The 23449-nt window shown below is 39.4% G+C and overlaps 1 protein-coding gene across 1 annotated transcript in view; it reads right to left on the bottom strand.

Moving 5' to 3' along the window:
- necab2 (N-terminal EF-hand calcium binding protein 2) overlaps positions 1-23449 on the bottom strand; it is a 329089-nt gene that overhangs the window by 168268 nt on the left and 137372 nt on the right. Inside the window, exons 4-5 of the mRNA XM_060923931.1 lie at positions 21178-21203; positions 19394-19491 (exon numbers count right to left, since the gene is read on the bottom strand). Of these exons, the coding sequence (XP_060779914.1) occupies positions 19394-19491; positions 21178-21203 (124 nt within the window). The remainder of the gene's footprint in view (positions 1-19393; positions 19492-21177; positions 21204-23449) is intronic.

The following is a 23449-nucleotide window of genomic DNA, read 5'->3' as shown; positions in this document are numbered from 1 at the left end:
CCAACAACACTGTGACTGCCGTTGAAAGCTTCAGGTTTCTGGGTTCCACAATCTCTCAGGACTTGAAGTGGGAGACAAACACAGTCACTATCATCAAAAAGGCTCAGCAGAGGTTGTACTTTCTGCACCAGCTCAGGAAGCTCAACCTGCCTAAGGAGCTGCTGACACAATTCTACTCTGCCATCATTCAGTCTGTTCTTTGCTCTTCCATCACTGTTTGGTTTGGATCGGTCACCAAACAGGAGAAGAACAGACTGCAACGGACAATAAGGTCTGCAGAGAAAATTATTGGTGTCAACCTGCCCTCCATCCAAGACTTAAACTTGTCCAGAGTCAGGAAATGAGCAAGCAACATCTCTGCGGACCCATCACACCCTGGTCACAATCTGTTTAATCTTCTCCCCTCAGGGAGGCGATATAGATCACTGTATGCAAAAACAACCAGACACAAGAACAGTTTCTTCCCTCAGGCTGTCTCTGTGATGAACAGCTAAAATCCAGATTCATATATCAGTAATATCACTTGCAAAATATCTGCACACTCATACTGTCATTCTGTGCACACTGTATACTTTATATTTATTTAACTATTCCATACTTGACTTACCTGGATTACTTTGCACTATGCACCTATTTTTGTTGTTGTTGTTTGCTTGTTTGTTTGTTTTGTGTATACGCTTTATCTGTTTTGTACTATGAGAGCTAAGTGAACCGGAGTCAAATTCCTCATGTGTGTCCACACACCTGGCAATAAAGGTGTTTCTGATTCTGAAAACATGTGCTTCAACCACTGATATGAAAACATTTATTGAATGAAAGTCTGTTATGGACTAGGCCTATATATTGGATAAAAGACAGATCTCGCCTGTGGGCAAATGGTTGACTATTTGTGTGTTTTCTGGTGCCTGACCAGGCCATATGGGACATGCAAGTTCATCCATATTCGTTGCATTTCCATTGATCTCCTGTCATTTGAGTCTGCAAGAGGTTCTTTCAATGCCATCATCTGTCCTCCTTTTACTGGATTCGACCCTCCTCAAAGGCGGTTAGGCCTTTAGACCAGAGTCCACGCCATGCAGTTCTGTTGCAGGTAGTGGCCTCCCATGTGCCAGGCTTTATTTTCCAGGACTTGAGGTTTGCTTTTAAGGAAAAGACGTATTTGTGTCTTTTCCTTTGCCCACCTCTGTTCCTATAGCCTTCCTTTAGTTCACCATAAAAGAAAAGCTTTGGGATTCTCGTGTCGTCCATACAGACTGTGTGCCCTGCCCACCTGAGCTGAGATTGATTGTCATATTCTATGCCCTGTATTTTACAGTGCTCAAGCACTTCTGTGTTGGGGACCCTGTCTTTCCAATCAATCCCTGCTATCTTCCTAAGGCATCTCAGGTGTAACTGATTAAGTTTTTTGATGTGTCACCTGCAGTTGGTCCAGGACTCGCTGCCATAGAACAGGGTTGAAAGCATAGCAGCACAATAGATATGAGTCTTAGTTAACAATCTGATGCCACGTTCATTCCACAGCCTTTGTGTCAACTTGCCAAAGGCGACACTTGCCCTTACCAATCGTGCTGAGATCTCATCATCAACCATGGCATTCTGTGAGTGTTCCACCTAAGTAACAAAACTTATCAACCCTTTCAGGGCTGTCCCTTTGATTGCCACAGTGGCTGCAGTATAAATTGAGCCAGGCCTTGGCTAAAACCTGACTTCCGTCTTCTTGAGGCTAATAGTTCAGAGTAAAATACTGTGGTAATTTTGGCCAAGAAAAAAAGCAAATGGAAAATATGCCACATTTGCACAGCTGAATATGACTTTGATTACAAGTTTTGCTGAAACAATATATATATATATATATATATATATATATATATATATATATATATATATATATATATATATATCCCTTCTTTTTTCAGTAAATAGCATGGCCCCATAAATTACCAGATAATAAATATTATTTTAAGATAATGTTCTCTTGCCATAATGTAAACCCGATTGCATTGCATCCAGCATTCAAATGCTTGATAAATTAAAGTAAAATATTGTTACTGTTATTTTATGATTGAATATTTAGTGTTTTTAATAAGTCACCAATTTCTACAGATACAATGACAAATTGCTGGTATTTTCAAGTGACATATTTACAATATTTTGAGTTCTGGGCCTGTATAAACAAACTGACAAAATTTTGTGTATGTGCAAAGAATTGGGTGCTGATAAAGTTTTGTGAAATTGGCCATAGAGGAATTATAGCCAGGGGTTCATTATGGGCCCTGCCTAGGCTCTATTCAAACTGGATATTGCTAGCCATTTTGAATGTGTGTCATGTTGACAAGAAATGGTTGGTTGGTTGTTGGTCTTTAATGGCTTATTATTATGGTTTGTCACTTGCTTGTGGATGATCTGTGGATGGAACTGTCAGTGGCCATTAAATTTTCTGTCAAAAAAATTTGCATATAAGTGATTAAGATATTATAATGAGTCCTTTATAGTGTCACCTATGAAATAAATTTCATGAACGTTGGTGTTAGGGCCTTACCTATAAAACAAAGACCAGATAGGCAAAACAAAAATCAAATGCTCAGAGCAAAAGGCAAAGAGCTAGTCCCTCAAAATGAATCATAATCAGTTGGTAGGAAGTATTTTGGATTTAGGGTAAGTGATGTTAAGTAAAAACACTGTGAATAAAGACCAGTGTTATTTTGATGCAAAGATTTGTACATTAGCAGGAATGTAGCACAACATGAAAGTGAAATCAGAGATTGCTTTATTTTAATATTAAAGTGTCATAAAAATGTCAGCATAGTGTAGAGATGATTTACATAAAATCAGAGTTTAAAAAATCATTTTAAAAATGTTGCAATGGTGGATAAACAAAGAGGGATTCATTGAAACCACTATAATCGTTATATGGGGAATTATTTAAGTATTTCTCTAGAAAACAATTTTGAAGATGTTCTAAATCACTCGGAAATTACAGGAGGCAACGTGTTGCAGCATGTTGTACCACCCTCTTGTGGCCAATTTGTTTCAAATTCAGTGTACAGCTTCTAGGACCCATTATGAATTAACCTATTAAATTGCATGAAATTCACACCAGCAAATATGGACTGCTGAAATTTGATTGGCGGTTGGCAGCAATTTTTGTTGAGCGAGCCATTTGGTATTTCTGGAAATGCTAGTATAAGTGGCCAAGTACTGTACAACCACACACAGTACAGTATCGGGTTTTTACCTTAAGTGGTTCTTAAGATACTGCAACATTTCAGTTATAGCACCCCTATGGGTAAAATCTGCTTCCAAGGAAAGTGATGGTGATGAAGTGAATAAAGTTTCATGAAATTTGAACTTTTACATTACAAGATATTGACCATAGAGTCAATAAGGGCCACATTGAAAATTTCATTGGATCATAACTTTGAAACAATTTGATGAATCAAAATTATTATTATTTTTAATTTTCATCTGCAGGGTTTGTAGATAACATAGACCAAATTTCATGAAAATTGGTCTTGGATGAGTTTAAAAAAATACATTTTTGCAAATATTTACTGCTAAAATGTGATTGCTAATGGCCATTTTTATTGAGTGAGCAAATTTGTACTATAGGACAAGCTAGCAAATGTGGCCAGCTAGAAGTACACCAAATCAATTTTTTTAAGCTCAAGCTGTTTTTGAGATATTGAAATGTGTCAGTTGCAGCATCCCTATGGATAGAATTTCACAAAATTTGGCATGCATCCAAAGATTTTGGTACTGATGCAGGCTGTCAAGTTTCATTAAATTCAGTCCTTTACATCACAAAATACTGGCCATAGAGTAAACAGGGGCCATGCCTTAAATATTCACTGGCTTATAACTTGGAAACAGTTGGATCAATCAAAATCCTTTGTACAGCTTTTATCAGCATGTTCTGGAGAGGAGGCAGTCTAAGTTTCAGGACAATTAGATGAAGTGTCGCACATGAGATCATTTTTCTGCCGTTTTAATGAAATTGAAATGGCAGGAAAAGTTGTGGGTGGAAGTTGGTCTATATAGGCTCATTTGATTTGGGAAATTATACAGAATCAGAAGAAAGAAAAAGTTTTTGTGTGACCCATGTAGTTGCTGAGATATAAGAAAAAATTATATGTGTTTATTATAGTTCCCCCTTCTGGCCGATTTGTTTCATATTTGGTACATAGTTCTATGCACCAGTAAACATGAGGCTTTAAAGTTACATGAAGATTGGGTGTTCACCATGGCAAATATTGGCTTCTGAAATTTTATTGGCCATTTGGTTACCATTTTGGTGAGCCAGCCAATTGGCACATTAGGACATTTAGCCAAATAGGATCATCCATCCATCCGTCCATCCATCAATCATCTGTAGCCACTTATCCTGTTCTACAGGGTAGCGGGCAAGCTGGAGCCTATCCCAGCTGACTATGGGTCAGAGGCGGGGTACACCCTGGACAAGTCGCCAGGCTATCGCAGGGCTGACACAGAGACAAACAACCATTCACACTCACATTCACACCTATGGTCAATTTAGAGCCACCAATTAGCCTAACCTGCATGTCTTTGGACTGTGGGGGAAACTGGAACACCCGGAGGAAACCCACGCAGACACAGGGAGAACATGTAAACTCCACACAGAAAGGACCTTCTTGTTGTGAAGTGACAGTGCGAACCACTACACCACCATGCCACCCGAATAGGATCAAGTACTCCAAATTTCAGATTTTCAGCTTAAGCGGTTCTTGAGATATGGACGTGTCAGTTGTAGCACACCCTATAAACAGAATTTCATGAAATTTGGTTTGTTTCCAAAGAATGTGGTACTGATAGGGATTAACAAATTTTGTTATGTTTTGACCATGATATCACAAGTCATTGGCCACAGAGTCATTATGGGCCACACCTCCATATTTGATTGACTCATAACTTTGGAATGGATACTCAGATCAAAATTCTTTGTATAAGTTTTTGTCAGCATTGTCTGTAGATGATATATTGCTGGGTTTCACGTGATGTCACATCCACCTCATTAGTTATTCAAAACTTTAGCTGGTGGTCTACTAAAGCTCAGTTGACAAAGCGTTTGTATGGAGAAGGTGCGTTGCTTGCATGAAAAATGCCTTACACTTGCATTGTTTTAGGTTGTTCAAATCAATCAAACTGTGAAACTGAAAAGTTTATTCACGGTTCCCCGTGAACTCATAAAGGGTGAACGAACACAGGATTTCACAAAAAGACGTCGAGAAAGGTGGCTTTTGAACCTCTCACTGAAATCGAAGGGAGCCGAGTTTGAGTCCTCTGCCGAGAGGAGTCAGCAAACGAGGTGATGAAGATTTACCTGCAGAGGAACCAAGGTAGAATAGAATGCCTTTATTGTCACTATACCCATGTACAATGAGATTAAAAGCAACTCCAATAACAGTGCAAACAGTGTGTAGAGAAAAGAAAGAAAAAAAAAAGTGAGGGTGTAAGGGGGGTAAGGTGCACAGTCCTGAGGCGTATGTGTTGTGTTTCACATTATGGAGTGAGGTATTGCACATTATAAAGTATTGCACAGAGAGAGTCGTATTATAAAGATGGGTCAGTCAGTGAACCTACTGACGTAGGGATTGTGTTTGAGGGCATTGCTGTCCTCAGCAGTCTTGGGGATCTTAGTACAGAGATGCCAACAAGTTTCAGTGATCACTGCTGCTTGAGTTTGCAGTGATCATTTCGTAAAAGGTTTGTACAGTATATCCCTCTCAGCTGTCATTAGTGTTTTCCAAGTACTTTTCTTGCTATCTGTCATTATTTTACGGTACTTTTTTTTTTTTAGCCACGAAGCGCTAAAGTCTCCAGCTATTTCTTTGTTTACTCCTCACAAAGTCCATATGCATGAAGGTCGCGACAAAATTCTTACCCAGCCATACAGTTACAATGCGCCATGATCACTTCTCCATCTTGTTTAACTAAGATCCAGGTCTTTAAAGGGGTTTCTGATGATCTTTGTGAATGATTTACCTGAGAGATAAGAGCGAACAAGTGAGAATCAAGTGAACTGTTGTTTGCTTACACTTCAACTTGCAGTGCTTTGATGTAAAGACGCGAACGAAAAGCTTAAAAAAAAAAAACATGGGCAAGGCCAATACAGAATTCATTCGGCAGCGACTTGATACCGAGGTCCTTTACCCAGCCACATACAAAAAAGTTGTAAGCCTCCATACTCTTCCACGCTTTCATCTGTTTTGCGGTGTAGAAGGATGTCTGCAACACCAGATAGTTTGAGATGTCGGGGAACTCGACTGAAGGGTAGTTTTCGAGATCGTATGACAAATCCTTCTTTCCCAGACTGTAGGGGTCTATTCCATTGCCACGGCTCGAAATTTGCAGTGGTCCGGTCGCCCAAGGCAACTTAATTTGTCATTTGGCGGGTAATTCCTGTCACTAGCCAGCCCAGCTGGCTAGTTGAAAATAAAAAATATATATGAAGCGAAGATTCAGACACACCATCAACTAAAGCCGCCACATATTAAGCGTGTGCAGTGTCTGTGTTAATCGATGTGTTTATTGGCAGGACGGAAAATACCGAAGAATTCTGAATCATATCGTGTACGAGTCAGGCTGTCGTTTTTTTCACTACTGCGCATGCATATAACGCATCTCGTTGAATATCACGGTAATCACGTTATCAAATTCAATAGATGTGGCCACATTATCACCCATTTAAACATGTGCTTTTGTTGTTGTTTACATCTACATCTGCCAAAGCTACGTTGTGATGTGGAATTTTCTGAAAGGTGTACAGAAACCGCCAGAGACGGGGACAAAGCGACCTCGGTCTGAAGAGGAGAAAAAGGCCGCCGATAAAGCGTACGAGAAGGAGAAACGACAAAGGACTTATAAGCAAACGTGGGAGCAGGGTAGGCCTTGGCTGCGATGCGATTTTTATGGAATAATTAATTTTTTTCAAGTTGGTTCCTAGTCAATATGAAGCTGCTAATGCTTTCTCTCTCATAAATGGTTAAATACAGAAAGCATGTTGGACATATTTTGGGTGCTATAGTCATGATAGTAAGTATATTTGTTTTCAATACTCATACACCAAGTTGCCAAGTTTTCCAATATATTATTATATTTGTTGATATTATATTATGGTGCTCTGTGTTGTTCTCATTTATGTATTTAACAACAGTATCAAAATACTCGGGTCTTGAAATAAATGCACATTAGTCATGAACAATGGTAACTACTCTCTTTTGTGTTATTTTTGACAGAAGTAAAATTCATACATGAACAAATTTTGGCTAGTTGATTTTCTGTTTGGCTAGTTACTTTGGAAGGTAACTAGTCCGGCTGGCTGGTGAAAAAATATATGAATTTCTAAGCCTGCATTGCACATAGCAATCTTCTGAATATATCTAAAGTGAGCAGTGGCTTCTAGATTATGAACGCACTCTGATAAGTCATCGCTAGTTATTTACACTACGGCGGTCGTGTAGACCACCAGCTATTTCACTTCCCATAAACCCGCTAAGAAAAGTCACATGACTGAAACCCAGCAATATCAAATTTTGTAAGAATTGGATGAATGGCCTCTGAGGAGTTCATTTTACTTTCACTTTCATTTTTTGAAAACAGCAGGAAAATGTGCAGGGTAGCAACTGGCAGCAATTGATCCATTAGATTCAGGAGCTTCCAAGAAATCAGAGAGAAAATAATTTTTGTTATAACCCACACAGTTCCTGAGATAGGAGCAAAAATGTAAATACACTTATTATAGCTCTCCCTAGAGCCATACAAATGTAATTACACTTTTCTGAGAGCTGTCCAACTTCTGGAACCCATATACAAATTTTGGTGCCTGTACGCCTTACAGTTTTTTTCTGTCCATTTTTTTTCTTTCAGGAGAGGAAACAGCAGCAACAACAACAATAATAATAATCCTTACAAAAGCAATAGGGTATTGGGCCCCTAATATTCTAAGACTTTGACTTCAAGAATTTGCCACAACAGCCATCATGAAAATGCCCTGTAATGGAATGGCATCCCATCCAGGGTTTATTCCTGGCTCATGCTCAGTGTTCCCAGGATAGGCCTTGGATCCACTGTGGAGGGTGGAGACCTCGACTGGCTATCGTAGCCTGCAGGGAATCGGCCATCAGACATTCTATCGCATGTCCCAGACCCAGTGAAATGTAACTGAATTGTCTTGGCCAGCCCTAAGGGTCCCATCTGCATCCCATCATTGCTGAGGAGTGTGCTCCCATCACCCAATCAAGCATCCAGCCAGAGCAGGTCATGATATTTTTTAACCATATTAATATGCCATTGTTGTGTATTATGCCTGATGTCAAGACTCTCGTCTCTGCGAGCCTATGACACAGACTTAATACTTGTCATTTTTAGGGCATACCTAACAACCTGTGTTTTCTCTCCCTCCCCTCCAATCTGTCCCTCTGAGTTACATGTCGGTCCTGGGATCGAGATGCTGACCTCTTCTGCCCCTCGGACCTGCTTGATTCATCCTGGTGCCCTGTGTCTGGTTGGAGTTTTATCGCATCGCTCCTGTGGAGGATGGCCCCATGAGGACAGTTGAAAGTTACACCTTGAGGACGCTCTGGACTCTTACAGTAATGCTTTTATGGCTGAGGACTACAGTTGACTTGCTAACTTTAGGACTGCAGTTGTCATGAACAGTTTTGCACTCAAGTTTCCATCAATGAAGAGTTACAACATCAACAAAACTGTCATGTTAAAACTGTTAATGTTATAGTCATGCTGTCTGTTGTTGCCCAAATGAGGATGGGTTCCCTTTTGAGTCTGGTTCCTCTCGAGGTTTCTTCCTCATGTCGTCTGAGGGAGTTTTTCCTTGCCACCGTCGCCGCAGGCTTGCTCATTGGGGATAGATTAGGGATAAAATTATCTCGTGTTTTAAGTCGTTCAAATTCTGTAAAGCTGCTTTGCGACAATGTTTATTGCTAAAAGCGCTATACAAATAAACTTGACTTGACTGTGACCCTGACCAGGACATGTGTGGTAAATGAACTTGGGTAACTGAGTTTTTGTGAAAACTCGTGTACGAGAGGTAAGCACAGCTATACATAATCTGTTATAATTTCCTTTGTTTGTGTAATTTAATTCAGTTTAATTCTGATTATCTATATAATAAGCAGCAAAGTTTGTTTGTCTTGAGCTAACATCGCCATTTCTTGACAGATTTTCACCAAATTTGGCAGAACTCAGAAATTCCATATTTAGGCCCCAGGGGTCCCCAGTGGGCCCCTGTGTGGTGGATTTGGATTTTTGTTTGTCTTGGGTTAACATCACCATTTCTCAATGGATCTTCAACAAATTTGACATGGATGTCTGGGGGCAACCCAGAATTTTGCAAAACCCGGGCAATGCCAGGTAACCTGCTAGTTTTATATAAAAGAAGATCTTGGTGGCTGTGGAACACTTTTAAACTAGACTAATCTGGCAACCCTTTCATTAGCTGTTCTGATTTCTGCTTCTCCAGAACAAGTATAAGTCAGTGTGATTCCCGTCTCAGTGGGCTTATATTAGTACTTATTGCAGTTCCTATTTATGACCACTTGCTGCAATAATAAGTCTATGGAGCTAAATATAGCAATGAGCGCACTGCCACATGATTGCAGACCATCAAGAAAGGAGAGCAAATTAATGGAACATTGGCTTATATCTGTCAAAAAGAAAAAGTTTTAAAATTGTTGGTCACTCATTCATCCATCCATCCATCCATAACAGCTTATCCTATGCAGGGTCACAGGCAAGCTGGAGCCTATCCCAGCTGACTGTGGGTGAGAGGCGGGGTACGCCCTGGACAAGTCGCCAGATCATCGCAGAGCTGATACATAGAGACAAGTCAAGCTACAGTCAAGCTACCAATTAGCCTAACCTGCATGTCTTTGGACTGTGGGGGGAAAACCGGGGCACCTGGAGGAAACCCACGCAGACACGGGGGGGGGACATGCAAACTCCACACAGAAAGGCACCCATCGCCCGCTGGGCTCGAACCCAGCACCTTCTTGCTGTGAGGCGACAGTACTAACCACTACACCTCCATGCTGCCTGTTGGTCACTCAAAAGAGACAATTAGTAAGTGATTTCCACAGAATTTAAAATGTAACTATAGGTTGTGAATGAGGACTTCATGAAGATTAACATTTATATATGTGGCTCTGCCCCACCTGTCACTATCGACAAGCTGCCAATGTAGTTAATCCTAAATACAGACCACACCTCAATATCATCTTCAGAACAGCCAGTATAGGCTTTAGGGCCATGGAATTGCTTTCATGAATAAATTAGTTTCAAGTACATCTCCACAGAAAATGACTTTTTTCCTAAATAAAATAGTCTTCGTTCATAGAGTGAGACAGGCTTACAAGTTATTTCTTGCCATTTATTTACCTTAGAAACAAATAAGACTTCTTTGAAAGAAATTGGGGAAAAAATCTGCCAAATTAACACAGAAATAAGGGTTTGACTTTCATTATGTTGACTCAACTCACTAAAGTGGTGCGTTTATGTGAGACATTGTGACGAAAAGATAAGGATTGTAGCCTTTTCTTTTCTGAATAAACAGAGTGGATGCAGTTGACAGCATGCACAAGCAATAATCGAACCCTGGCAGCAGGAAAGGGAATATTCCCCTCTCTTTGTCTCGTTCAGATGTTCTAATCTTGCTCTTTTGCTCTGACAGGAGGTAGAGAGGTACCTTTGGTCCTGACATCAGCACTCTCTTACTGAGCACATTTTGTGCAGTCAAAGAAATTTTTTTGCTATTTTGCAAAAATTAGTTTCTTCATATTTTCTTGTTTTAAAGAGATATTTTTGTGGTTTTAAGTAAAATAAGCTTCCATAAAGCACAGGACAAAATTAATTTTATAATCCCTACAACAATAATACTATATTCTCTAGCACTTGTACTGTTATTTGCAAATTATAGTATGAAATGACAAACATTGCACAACCTTGCCTGGACTATTTTAGTTACTACTATATTAAGTAGTAATAAGCTGCCCAGACATATTGAGAAAGTAAATGAGCAATATATATGCAGTATGTCTTCAAATCCCACCCTTAGGAGTGATCTTTAATCATGCTACTTTTATTCCATCCACCCATCCATCCAAATTTGCTAAATAATAATTATTACAAATTAAAAATGGAATGCCAGAAATCTACTCAATCTCATAAAGAGTACGTTCTTAGAAAAAGCACTGTAGCTGGAATAGATAAAGCCTTATTGAACAGGACACATGTGCTCTATGGATGATGCAGTAGAATTTATTTGCTAAAATTATAACTGAAAAATGAAAGAAAATATTTTAACAACACTGTACTGAAATGGCCCTGTGATGACCTGGCGACTTGTCCAGGGTGTACCCCGCCTTTTGCCCGTAGTCAGCTGGGATAGGCTCCAGCTTGCCTGCGACCCTGTAGAAGGATAAAGCGGCTAGAGATAATGAGATGAGATGAGATGAGATTTTAACAACACTGTACTGAAATGGCCCTGTGATGACCTGGTGACTTGTCCAGGGTGTACCCTGCCTCTCGCCCATAGTCAGCTGAGATAGGCTCCAGCTTGCCTACGACCCTGTAGAACAGGATAAGCAGCTACAGATAATGGATGGATGGATGGATGGATGGATGGATGGATGGATGGATGGATGGATGTACTGAAATGCTTACTCTAAATTAAACCCTTAATCGTATTTGTTTCTGGTTCTCTTCCACACAATAACACCTCAGAAAATAAGCTACAAATACAGTAGGCCTACTAATTAATGCTCAGCCTGTCAAAGCATGAATATTTTATAAGAGGTATGAAAATATCACATTTGCATTAATAATTACTGCCAGCCCTCGACAGAACCTGTGGGACTGGTGAGTAATGAGGACTTAAAGAGAAACAGTAATTTCAAACACAAGGCTAAACTACATTACTTGAAAAGGATACTGAGTTAATTTGACCAGGCACCATACGATAGCAATCTCAGGGCAGTTCCTTTTAGTTATAGAAGAGGGAATAATGACTCAAATTCCTAGACTGAATGCAGAGACAGATGAAATGGTCACATTCAGGGGACTGTATTCAGAGTTCAGTTACTTGTGCATTGTAACGAGTTAATACCAAAATTGTGCACATTCTTATTATTGAGCAAGGAGCAGTACTATAGTCAGTAGGGTTTGATGTAACCACAGTAACCATAGTATGTCATGCTGAAATGTATGGGTTTTGGCATATAAATCATCACAGAAGAGACTGCTTTTTTAATCAGAGACATTCCTTATATTAATGGTAAAAGTTAACTCTAAGTGTAGCAGATGAATGCTTAGTCAGCATATCCTTCAAACTGTGGACCATTTTCTTTACAGGAGAACATGTTAAATTAACAAATTCCCTGGTAAATAAAAACAGTGAATTAAAAGCATGATATAACAAACATTATTACACACATTAGAATTTGATCATTTTCAATTAGTATAAATTGTTTGCACAAATTCCTTTTTCAATGAGCTATTTTTTTGGCCAAGTTCATTACTTCTGCTGCAACACTCAATAACAGATACAGTGTCTTTCCTATTTGTATAAGTTTTATGCTTTGTTCCACTGTACTTCTAATCATGCAAAAAATAAGATGTGCTGGATCAAGGTTTATTTTATAATATATTGAAGCCAACCTACGGGCAGACTGGCAGAGAACCAGGGTCTTTGCTTTAATGTAACGCCCCCCCACCCAAAATTTTTCCAAATTAACATAAATGAAAGTATATCAACTGATAATATAAATATTTTGGCACTGCCTAAAAGCGGAGCTCATGATCAGTATATAAGCAAAATATGTGCAAGGGCACAAAATCAACCTGAACAGAAGAATAATACCATATGAACCACTGAACTGTGTAGTATAGTGTATTTTGTGTTAATAAATTGCTGCATTGTCTTGTGACAGTGATAACAATAATGGGATATGCACCGCAGTTATGAATACATATTTATTCCTTTCTTTGACACCTCATGTCATACGCCAGAAACAACACCATGACATTTATTATGGTGTGACTCTGCTGAGTGCCTGGTGGACTGCAGTGAACCAGCGCTTTCACTTATTTATGTAAGGACTCTCAATAACACAGACATTGCAAAACCCCTTTTTTTAATCGCTTTTCTAGTTTTGACCCCGTTTGTGTTTTTGGACTTTGAATATTGTATTACCTCTGATATCCTGTCTGTGCCTTACTTGACCACTGTCTGTTTTTCAACTCTGTCTATGTTTTGGATCTGTTTGCTAGTGTGCTTTCAATAAAACTCTTCCTACACTTACATCCATCTGTCACCCTTACATGATAGAAACTATCAATTGTCCAACAAGCTAGTGGGAGAATAAAACTGTTTTAACTAGATTTACATGAAACTGTTGTGAATATTTTCCATAAAATGTGTTAGTAAATAATCCCATGTTATTTAAAAAAAAAGCAAATTAAGCATAACCACTGGATAAAAACCCATCTATCTTATGTAACTAAAGATACAAATTTCATTGTCCAGTGGTCAAGTGTTTGAGATACATTGCTGTGCACTGACATTTGGGTTCCTTGTGGTGATACGTTCATATGTATGGACGTCATACAGTTAAACCATCAAAAATCAGGTTGATGCATTACCATATTCTCTTAAGTATGGGGCTCTGCTCCGTGGTTACAACATTAGATTTAGTATACAGTACCAGTCAAAAGTTTGAACACACTTACTCATTACTATGAATAAGTGTGTCCAAACTTTTGACTGGTGTTGTTTAACGCCATATAAATAAGAAAAATATAGATACAATCGGCAAAGTGTTAATCATGCAAAAATGTAAATCATGTTTCTACACTATATCGCCAAAAGTAATTGGACACCTGACCATCACACCTATATGTGGCCATTCCAAAACCATGGGCATTAACACAGAGCTGGTCCAACTTTGCTGTTACAATAACCTGCACTCTTTTGGGAAAGCTTTCCATTAGATTCATTTAGCAACAAGAACATTAGTGAGCTTGGGCACTCATGTCAAATGAGAAGCTCCCCAAAGGTGTTTAGTGGGGTTGAGGTCAGGGTTCTTGCACATCAGCCTTGGCAAACTATATCTTTATGGATCTTGCTTTGTGCACAGGAGCATTGTAATGATGAAACAGGTTTGAGCCTTTAAGTTCCAGTGAAAGGAAAGCTTAATGCTACAGCATACAAAGACATTCTAGACAATTGTGTGCTTACAACTTTGTGGCAACAGTTTGAGAAAAACCCATATAGGAGTTCAAAAACTCCTTTGTCCCTCACGCCATCAGACTGTACAACTCCTCTCTGGGGGGAGGAGGGGTAACAGGAGGACAGAGGACGGGAAGGAGCAGTAGCCTAGCCTAACAATAAGCAATACCAGACAATGTGCAATATAAAGTGCAATCTCTCTCCTACCGCCACCCCCCCTTCTCCCCATCTTTTTTTCCCCCTTCTTCTTCCCCCCTCCCCCCTTCCTCTCTTCCCCATATCTTATTCTTTTTATATATTTGTATATGTAAATACTTAATTTATTTTAATTTATCTAGAAGTTTTCTCTATTTCTTTTCTCTGTTTATCTGTAATTATGCTGCTGGAATCTTAATTTCCCTGAGGGAACCCACCCAAAGGGATCAATAAAGTTTTATCTAATCTAATCTAATATGGGTGTGATGGTCCACATACTTTCGGCCATACAATGTATAACATTCTTTATGCAACAGTTAGTTCTGGTCCACTAATTGGATTGGTCAAGCAATGCTCCCAAGAGTGCTGATATTTCACATAATGTCATTCGGATGTTTCACAGTGTGCATCGCTCCACTCATCTGTACTGTGGTCATGTTAGTGACATCATCAGTGTACATAGCAAATGACAATTTTCGGGAATATAACTTTTGAATTAAAATATGAAAGTTCATCACACAAAGATATAAAGGAAGAAGGGATATCAATTTTACCTGAGGCACCTTTAATTGGAATGTACAAATCAACGCGAGCTAGCTAGCCAGCTAGCCCATGTGCTATAGAGTGTGGCTTCTTCAGGATCCATTGCCATTAGTGGAACAAAAATAAAACAGAACATTTGGCCATATTGTATCCAAAATGTCACTTGCTCAATATTAACCCCTTCAATGCCCTTGGACAAGTCACGTATATCATGAAATCTTTTACCGCTGTGCCTTATGACATGCGCTACTCGTCATAAACACCTTTTATTAGAGATGAAAGTGGAGCAAAGAAAAAAATCCTGAACTTTTGAAAGTCAAACTAAGATTGTGGGGGGGGATTTTAATAACATAACACACAAAACCCTGCATTCTAGTGCATTTTAGTACTTATTTTCACTAAAACAAGTTATAACTTTTAAGCCTTTTTCTTTCATGTACATTAATGATTAATATGTCAAAAATATCAAATTTAATTCCCCTAGTTAATGAGTAATTTTCAGGAGTGCATTTAGAAAACGCGGTGATTTTCCTGGCTACACAGTTAATTACTTTGAAAAAAATCAGACAGCTGAAGGTAAAGTCAGCAAAATCCCAAAACAGTACTGTTAAAAAGTAAAGGTCTGTTAGAGTTTCGAAAGCTTTCAGGTTTCAATGTTGGGGACATTGAGCCTCGTTTATCAATCTTTTAGTAGAATTGTGCGTTTGCATAAGCTAAAGTGAACTAAAAATTTCCCATTCAGATTTATGCGAGTTGAAGCCAATTGTTTACATTAGTTCGTATTGTCTGTAAATTTAAACACACCAATGAATACCAAATTTCTCATGTAAATCAGGGGTGTAGCTAGGATTTTTCAGGTGTGTCACACACTGACTGGCAGCCTGAGTGCATTATGTAACAAAAAATAATTGCTAGTTTTAGGTAGCTTAGAAACCGACTCTTCCATTATTGCTGTTTCTTCCACGTTTTCTTGACGTTGTGTTCTAGAAACGGCACTAAAACTTAGCTTCGAAGCCATAAAATACAACTTTGATGGAAATATATAATAAATTGCTTACCTCTCTTCACGTCAAAAGAAAGAGGAAAGTTTTGCTTGTTTTGACATGGCGAATTATTAACACAAGAAGAAATACTCGTAATTCGCAACTAAAAAGACTGCAGCTACACTGGCAGCTTGAACATGCTTTCTAGTGCGATTGTGTTGCGCTTGCGCAGAACGGTGTCAGTCCTGCGTGCCTTAGCTCATGCACCTGAAGGCGCGCCTTGCGCGCGCGTGCCTAACGAGCTCCGGCACGCACGCCGTTAACAAAGAACACCTATCTTTAATCAATGAACTATGTTTGGGCTATTTAAGGACCGCGCCCATGCAAGGACGATGCAAAGTATTACGCCGCATCTAGGAATGCGAAAAATCCGAAAAATAAATTTCTCCATTCGGAAAACCAGAGATTTTCAAGAGTGCTGTCAAATATCCAGATTTCCGGGTAAATCTGAAAGACTTTCATCTATATTTTATGTACCTTACATGGCACATTACTCTTACTTCACAGTGGTGCATTATTGCGAGTTGGCCTAGTGGTTAGTGTGTCTGCCTCTTGAGCGGGAGATTGCGAGTTCTATTCATGGTTGAGTTATACCAAAGACCTAGTCTGGCTAACGCGACAAAGCTCTACGAGCTATTGGTCTGGCCAAGATATTAAGCCCAACCGTTTCCCAGAGCCCGTGGTTGACCCGCCTCCCTGAAATGCCTCAGTTTGCTACTGGTCGAAACCAGAAAAGGCTGTGACGAAGCTTAAACCAATCACATCACTCTTTCCTCTGACGTACACGACAGGGCTAACTGGTAGATTAAACTCTTACCGAAGCCGGTCGGGAGCAAGGCGAAAACGTCCTTCCTTTCAATAAATACCTCCAGGGCTGCTCTTTGCTCCGTTTTCAATGAGAACTTCCCGTTGAATGCTTTTAATACAGCATCTATGCGTAATAGATGCGGAAGCGTGAATGAAGCGCTTCCGGCATAGATTCTGTAAACAATCTATGGCTTCCGGTCGCAATTCTACTACGTCAGTGCCTTGAACATGCCTCTACCCAGGGCCGTTGGAGATGGTCAAAGTTGATTGGTTCCCGATTTTTCGGGAGCTTGGAAGAGCTGTAGATAGCTTGCCTGGCCAGACTAAGCTCGCAACAGGCCCTCGTGTTGCGTCACGCTTAGGATGGGTGGGCCCAGGCTACCAAAGACCATCATAAAAATGGTACCCAGTTACTTGGAATACATGGACCCTTGGTGTACATTGTGTTTTGAAGTGCTAGTAATTCATGTTTATGGACAGGTTCTCATTGACAAGACCCATTGTCTTGGATGTTTTTGATTACTAAAGTTATTTTTACTCTACAACAGTGGTTTTTGTGATTTTTCTATACAAATATTAAAAATATAAAGTTCTGAACAAGTTAAAGATTATCAAAATATCCCAATTTTGACCTATTTTTGTCCTATACAGTAGGGCAAAAAAGTATTTAGTCAGTCACCAATTGTACAAGTTCTCCCACTTAAAAAGATGAGAGAGGCCTGTAATTTTCATCATAGGTACACTTCAACTATGAGAGACAGAATGGGGGGAAAGAATCCAGGAAATCACATTGTAGGATTTTTAATGAATTAACTGGTAAATTCCTCGGTAAAATAAGTATTTGGTCACCTACAAACAAGCAAGATTTCTGGCTCTCACAGACCTGTAACAACTTCTTTAAAGGAACAGTCCACCGTACTTCCATAATGAAATATGCTCTTATCTGAATTGAGACGAGCTGCTCCGTACCTCTCCGAGCTTTGTGCAACCTCCCAGTCAGTCAGATGCAGTCAAACGCGCTGTCACTCCTGTTAGCAATGTAGCTAGGCTCAGTATGGCCAATGGTATTTTTTGGGGCTGTAGTTAGATGCGACCAAACTCTTCTGCGCTTTTCCTGTTTACATAGGTTTATATGACCAGTGATATGAAACAAGTTCAGTTAAAAAAATTGAAACGTAGTGATTTTCTATGCTATGGAAAGTCCGCACTATAATGACAGGCGTACTAACACCTTCTGCGCGCTTCGGCAGCGCATTGATATCTGAGCTCCGTATCAATGCGCTGCCGAAGTGCGCAGAAGGTGTTAGTACGCCTGTCATTATAGTGCGGACTTTCCATAGCATAGAAAATCGCTACGTTTCAATTTGTGTAACTGAACTTGTTTCATATCTTTTTCCCCATCCAAAGTGTACCACATTTTAACGATATGACTGAGTAAAATCTCCATAAATTTAAGATTGAAAATTTAAGACCACTGGGTTTGAAATTTAAGACAATTTAAGACTTTTTAATGGCCTTATTTTAGGAAAATTAAATTTAAGACTTTTTAAGGACCCGTGGCCACCCTGCATGAGTAAGGTAAGATAGATAGATCAGATGCCATTAGTTGCTGCTGGAATCTCACATTAGGAGTCACTGAGAGCTGTATCAGATCCATACTCCAATTCGTTTACAAGCAAGACAATACAGCTGTCTCTGTATAATCTGTCTGACTCTCAATCTCTAATTCAAATGCACATTCATTAATACAAATAAAAATTCCTAATCTCTGTGCAGGGTTGTGGTGTATTTTTATTCCACTTTAACCCCCTTGCTAAGCTTCAGCTGTTCCTCTAAAAAACATTAGAACTGAACAGGATTGTCTTTGCAAGAACTAAGTTAATGATATAAGGAGCAAGCACCCATTCACATACTCTCTCACAGTACTGCAAGTGCCCATTCACATACTGACACACACAGTACTGCATCCTTGATTGAGGTGAAAAATCAAAAGTAAATTGATTTTACATGTAGATTTTTTTTTGTGTCCTGAAAATCAAACCCTCTACTCAAAGAGGAAGCAGTGTCTGATTTGTATTTTGCTGTATTTAAAGCATACCATTAGCAGTTCACTGAGCTATCTAACGGAGTGCCTGCTTGCACTAACGAGGCACAAATACCAAACAGAATACTCAAGTAAAGCTTTGAAATGATGTGTTATATTTAGCAAAGTGTAAGCAACTGCCATGCTACCACATGTGTGGCTACACAAATGCGTGCACACACGCACACACACACTTAGAATACTATTTCCATACTGCTGAAACTGTCAGTGTCAAAGACTTATCAGAGACTGAGTCCTATTTGGACTTGTAAATTCTGTGATTATAAAACATTAAAATAATCCACAGGGTAATCAACTAAACGTGGTTACCTTCATTATCAAACAAAAGAAGCAAAGCAGGAACCAAAGACGAGCTGTAAGAATATTCATATTCCTTCAGATGACATGCGCAAATGAATGCAAACATAAAGAACTCATATATTAATTAGCACTTGCTCCACTAACCTTCTTGGTGAAATCCATGGCTTTGAGGATGGAAAGGTTGAGTGTCTCCAGGGATGCAAGCACACCTTCATAGTCCCCCATGTGTTTGGCAAAGTAGTCTGGGTAATAAGGTAAGCACAAGGAAAAGAAGAGAAGACACCATTTCATAGCTCATTTTACCATTTCAAAATGGGAAAATATTAAACACAAATCATATAAAACAATGAGACAATGAAAACCATAAGTTTTTATCTAACGTAATTTATTAGCTGACTCTTGTGTGAGATGTTATATGAATATGAGCAAAGGATTTTTCCTTTCATGTGAGTAGGAGAGGACAGTCAGAGAGAGATTTAAATAGTCTCATACACACCTCTACTACAAACCGTCTATAGACCATCAACTACCTGTCAGGTGACTGTCATCACAGAGCCTATCAATTAATTCCAAACATGTTGTCAGTGGTTATGGTTGTTGATGCTTAAAGGTAGACTGCCTTTCAGATTTTTCACATATAGGTCATAAGAAGAATTTTCCCTGACATTCAATTATTTTTGTTTAGTGGACCGAAAGCTACTGAATTCGAACCACAGACTTCCAATTTTATTATTATTTTTTTTAAATAGAACAATTAATGAATTTAGGGCCACGTGGCCCTCCGCTATTTTTTTCCTGCTTCACCATGACCCAATTCAAGATACTACGTCATGCATCATGTGGTAGGCTTTCACCGTTCACACAAGGCATTGTGGGATACAAATTTGAAGCAGGAGAGAAAAATGGAGGATGTGAATGTGCAAATGAAACATGAATGACTGACTACAGTAACGAAAAGTGAGAAGAAAATACATTATTTTGTGAAGGAAAGGAAACACAGGACCAAACTAATAAATATCGGCGGTCAGCGAGCACCTCAGTGTGATCAGCTGTTCGTTTAATGACAGAATAATGTAACTGTCAGTGCACGGTCAAGGTAAACCTGTAGATGTCAGTGATGCAACACAGTGGATGCCAGCTGCCGTAAAACGCAAAAGAAGAACAAGAAGGTAAACCTGTGCATGCGCACACAGACTTCCTCTGTCTGCTTGACTGCATGAAGCGAATGATTTAATGCACATTAATTTCTAGGGAATCCTCTCAAATTAAATAACTTCCCATCTACAGAATGGCCTGTTTCATTTTTTTTATATATTATAGAAATAAATATATCACAATGACCAAATTTCAGAGGGAACTAAATTTCACTGATTTTATGAAATCAAAAGGCCGGCTAACTTTAATGGATAATTAATATATATACTAGATTTGGATAGTCCAGTTTATGGCTTTTAAAGATTTAGTGGATTATCTATATACTATATCAATTTTTCTATAGTGACTATTTCAAATTCAGTTCTTGCTGATTCTATTGATAGATTTTATGACATTGTTGAAAGGCAGATGATTGAATGTTGAGAATCAGTTGTTAGGCATCTTCAGAACAGTCTATATGATTTGTAGCTTTTCTAAAGCAGATTACTCAAATACACTGTTACCGATTCTTATACAGTGTATACATTCATACATCAATATCCATTTACACATACATTATCCACATGGAGATGGGTGTTCAATGATCCTGTGCATTTACTAGACATTTTAACAGACATTGTAGGGAGGGACAAATTGCTATTGATAACAAGATGGAGTTGGAAGCAATTATGATGAAATTCACCACATTATTCATGCAAAATAGTGTGCATCCACATGCATCGTCTCTCCCATTAAACCAACATGCACATACAGGCAGTTCTTTTGATACTCACCACAAAGTTCCTTAGTGTCAACATTACTAAACCATCAGAGAAAAGATTGTGGCATACAGAAGGATAGAGAAGGAGAGAAGGAGAGTGGGATAAGAGACAAGGATTCTGAAATTCTGAAGAAAATGGCTTACTATATAAATCTGAGTAAATCAATTACCAAAGAACAAAGGAAAAAGGGAAATACACTGGTGGTAGAGGTGATAGAGCGCCTTCAATTCAATTAAATTTTATTTGTCTAGCGCTATTAACAATAGACACTGTCACAAAGCAGCTTTATAATATATATATATAAATATATACATTCTGGACATAAATTTTAAACATAAGATTTTATAAATGTATCCCTAATGAGCAATCCTGAGGTGACGGTGGCAAGGAAAAACTCCCTGAGATGACATGTGGAAGAAACCTTGACAGGAACTAGAGTCAAACGGGAACCATCCTTATTTGGGTGATAACAGACAGCATGATTATAAATAACTAACTTTAAATGTGTCTTATATGGTCAAAAAGTGCAATTGTGCAACCCTGAAATTCATTAAAGGTCCCATGGCATGAAATTTTCACTTTCTGAGGTTTTTTTAACGTTAAAATGAGTTCCTCTGACCTTCTTAAGTCACCCCAGTGGCTAGAAATTTCATAATGTGTAAACCAAACTATGCCCAATATTTGAGAATGGCGCGTCAAAACGGCGTGTTGAGAAGCTCTTCCCTTGCCGACATCAGCAAGGGAGATGATCCCCACGCCCCCCCTCTGGATTCCCACCCACTGTATGGATTGCCCGCCCAGCTCAAAAGTTGCCACCAAACATGGAAGTTGCGCTGTACATGGATGTGACAATACAGAAAAGAGTCTGTTTTTACTGCCGACGGGAGAGCCCCTGAAGACGCAGTGGCTTAATTTTATTTACTCCAATAATATGCCGTCGAGTCTACCTAAGATGGTGTATGTTTGTCGGAAGCATTTTCCTGATGAATGTTTCCACAACTTGGGACAGTACAGGGCAGGTTTTGCACATCAACTGTCACTGAAGCCTGGGTCCGTACCAAGCATCCCTGCCGCATCAGCCACAAACAGCAAACAAGTAAGTGTATAACTGTTAAGTCGTTTTGCCGTGTTTTAAAATCGGTAAGTTAGCCTTGCAATGGCTACATTAGCTGTGCAGCTAACCGCTTCCTGCAGTTAGCCAGGTACTCTGCGCTACAAAACCAAAAAGCATGCAGCATGCTCTGTTAAACTGAGTTTAGTCTGGAAATTGACTGTAACTTATGAGCTTATGTTTTGCCGTGTTTTAAAATCGGTGCCATGTTAGCCTTGCAATAGCTACATTAGCTGTGCAGCTAACCGCTTCCTGCAGTTAGCCAGGTACTCTGCGCTACAAAACCAAAAAGCATGCAGCATGCTCTGTTAAACTGAGTTTAGTCTGGAAATTGACTGTAACTTATGAGCTTATGTTTTGCCGTGTTTTAAAATCGGTGCCACGTTAGCCTTGCAGTGGCTACATTAGCTGTGCAGCTAACCGCTTCCTGCAGTTAGCCAGGTACTCTGCACTACAAAACCAAAAAGCATGCAGCATGCTCTGTTAAACTGAGTTTAGTCTGGAAATTGACTGTAACTTATGTGCTTATGTTTTGCCGTGTTTTAAAATCGGTGCCACGTTAGCCTTGCAGTGGCTACATTAGCTGTGCAGCTAACCGCTTCCTGCAGTTAGCCAGGTACTCTGCACTACAAAACCAAAAAGCATGCAGCATGCTCTGTTATAATAGCCAATCAAAACAGTTTTTACAAAGACACCCACATTCTTTTTTTAAGTCACTCGTTCATTTTATTTGTTTGTTTGTTCAGTAAAAACCCAAACATTTGTTGAATTTATTTTATTTCCTCATGTCGCACCTTAATGACGTCAGTGCGCGGTATTTTTCCCTTCGCGGTTTGTTCCTTCTCTCTCGCCATAGTAAGACACCCACATCCGCTTGTTCTGACCCACTGGAGGTAGCGACACAGTGCTGTTAGCCAATCAGAGGTAACACGTTTACATGTCATGAATATTAATGATAAGACCTGCCCCCACCCTCTACCCTTCCCCACCTCCTGCTTCTCATTAGCAAAACCATGCACTAGGAAAAGCGCTGAAATGGGGCTGTGGCAGCGGGGGCGTGGTCAAGCGCCGGTCTGTGACAGGAGGGTGGAGCCGGGGAAGGTGAGTGGCAGAATCGCTACACCTGACGGTAATTAACCTGTGTTTTGTGTGCGTTTTCCCAGTAAACCGCTC

Source organism: Neoarius graeffei, chromosome 6 (genome assembly GCF_027579695.1).
Source record: "Neoarius graeffei isolate fNeoGra1 chromosome 6, fNeoGra1.pri, whole genome shotgun sequence".
NCBI classification, from domain to species: domain Eukaryota; kingdom Metazoa; phylum Chordata; class Actinopteri; order Siluriformes; family Ariidae; genus Neoarius; species Neoarius graeffei.
This window is presented reverse-complemented; position numbering and strand designations above follow the sequence as displayed.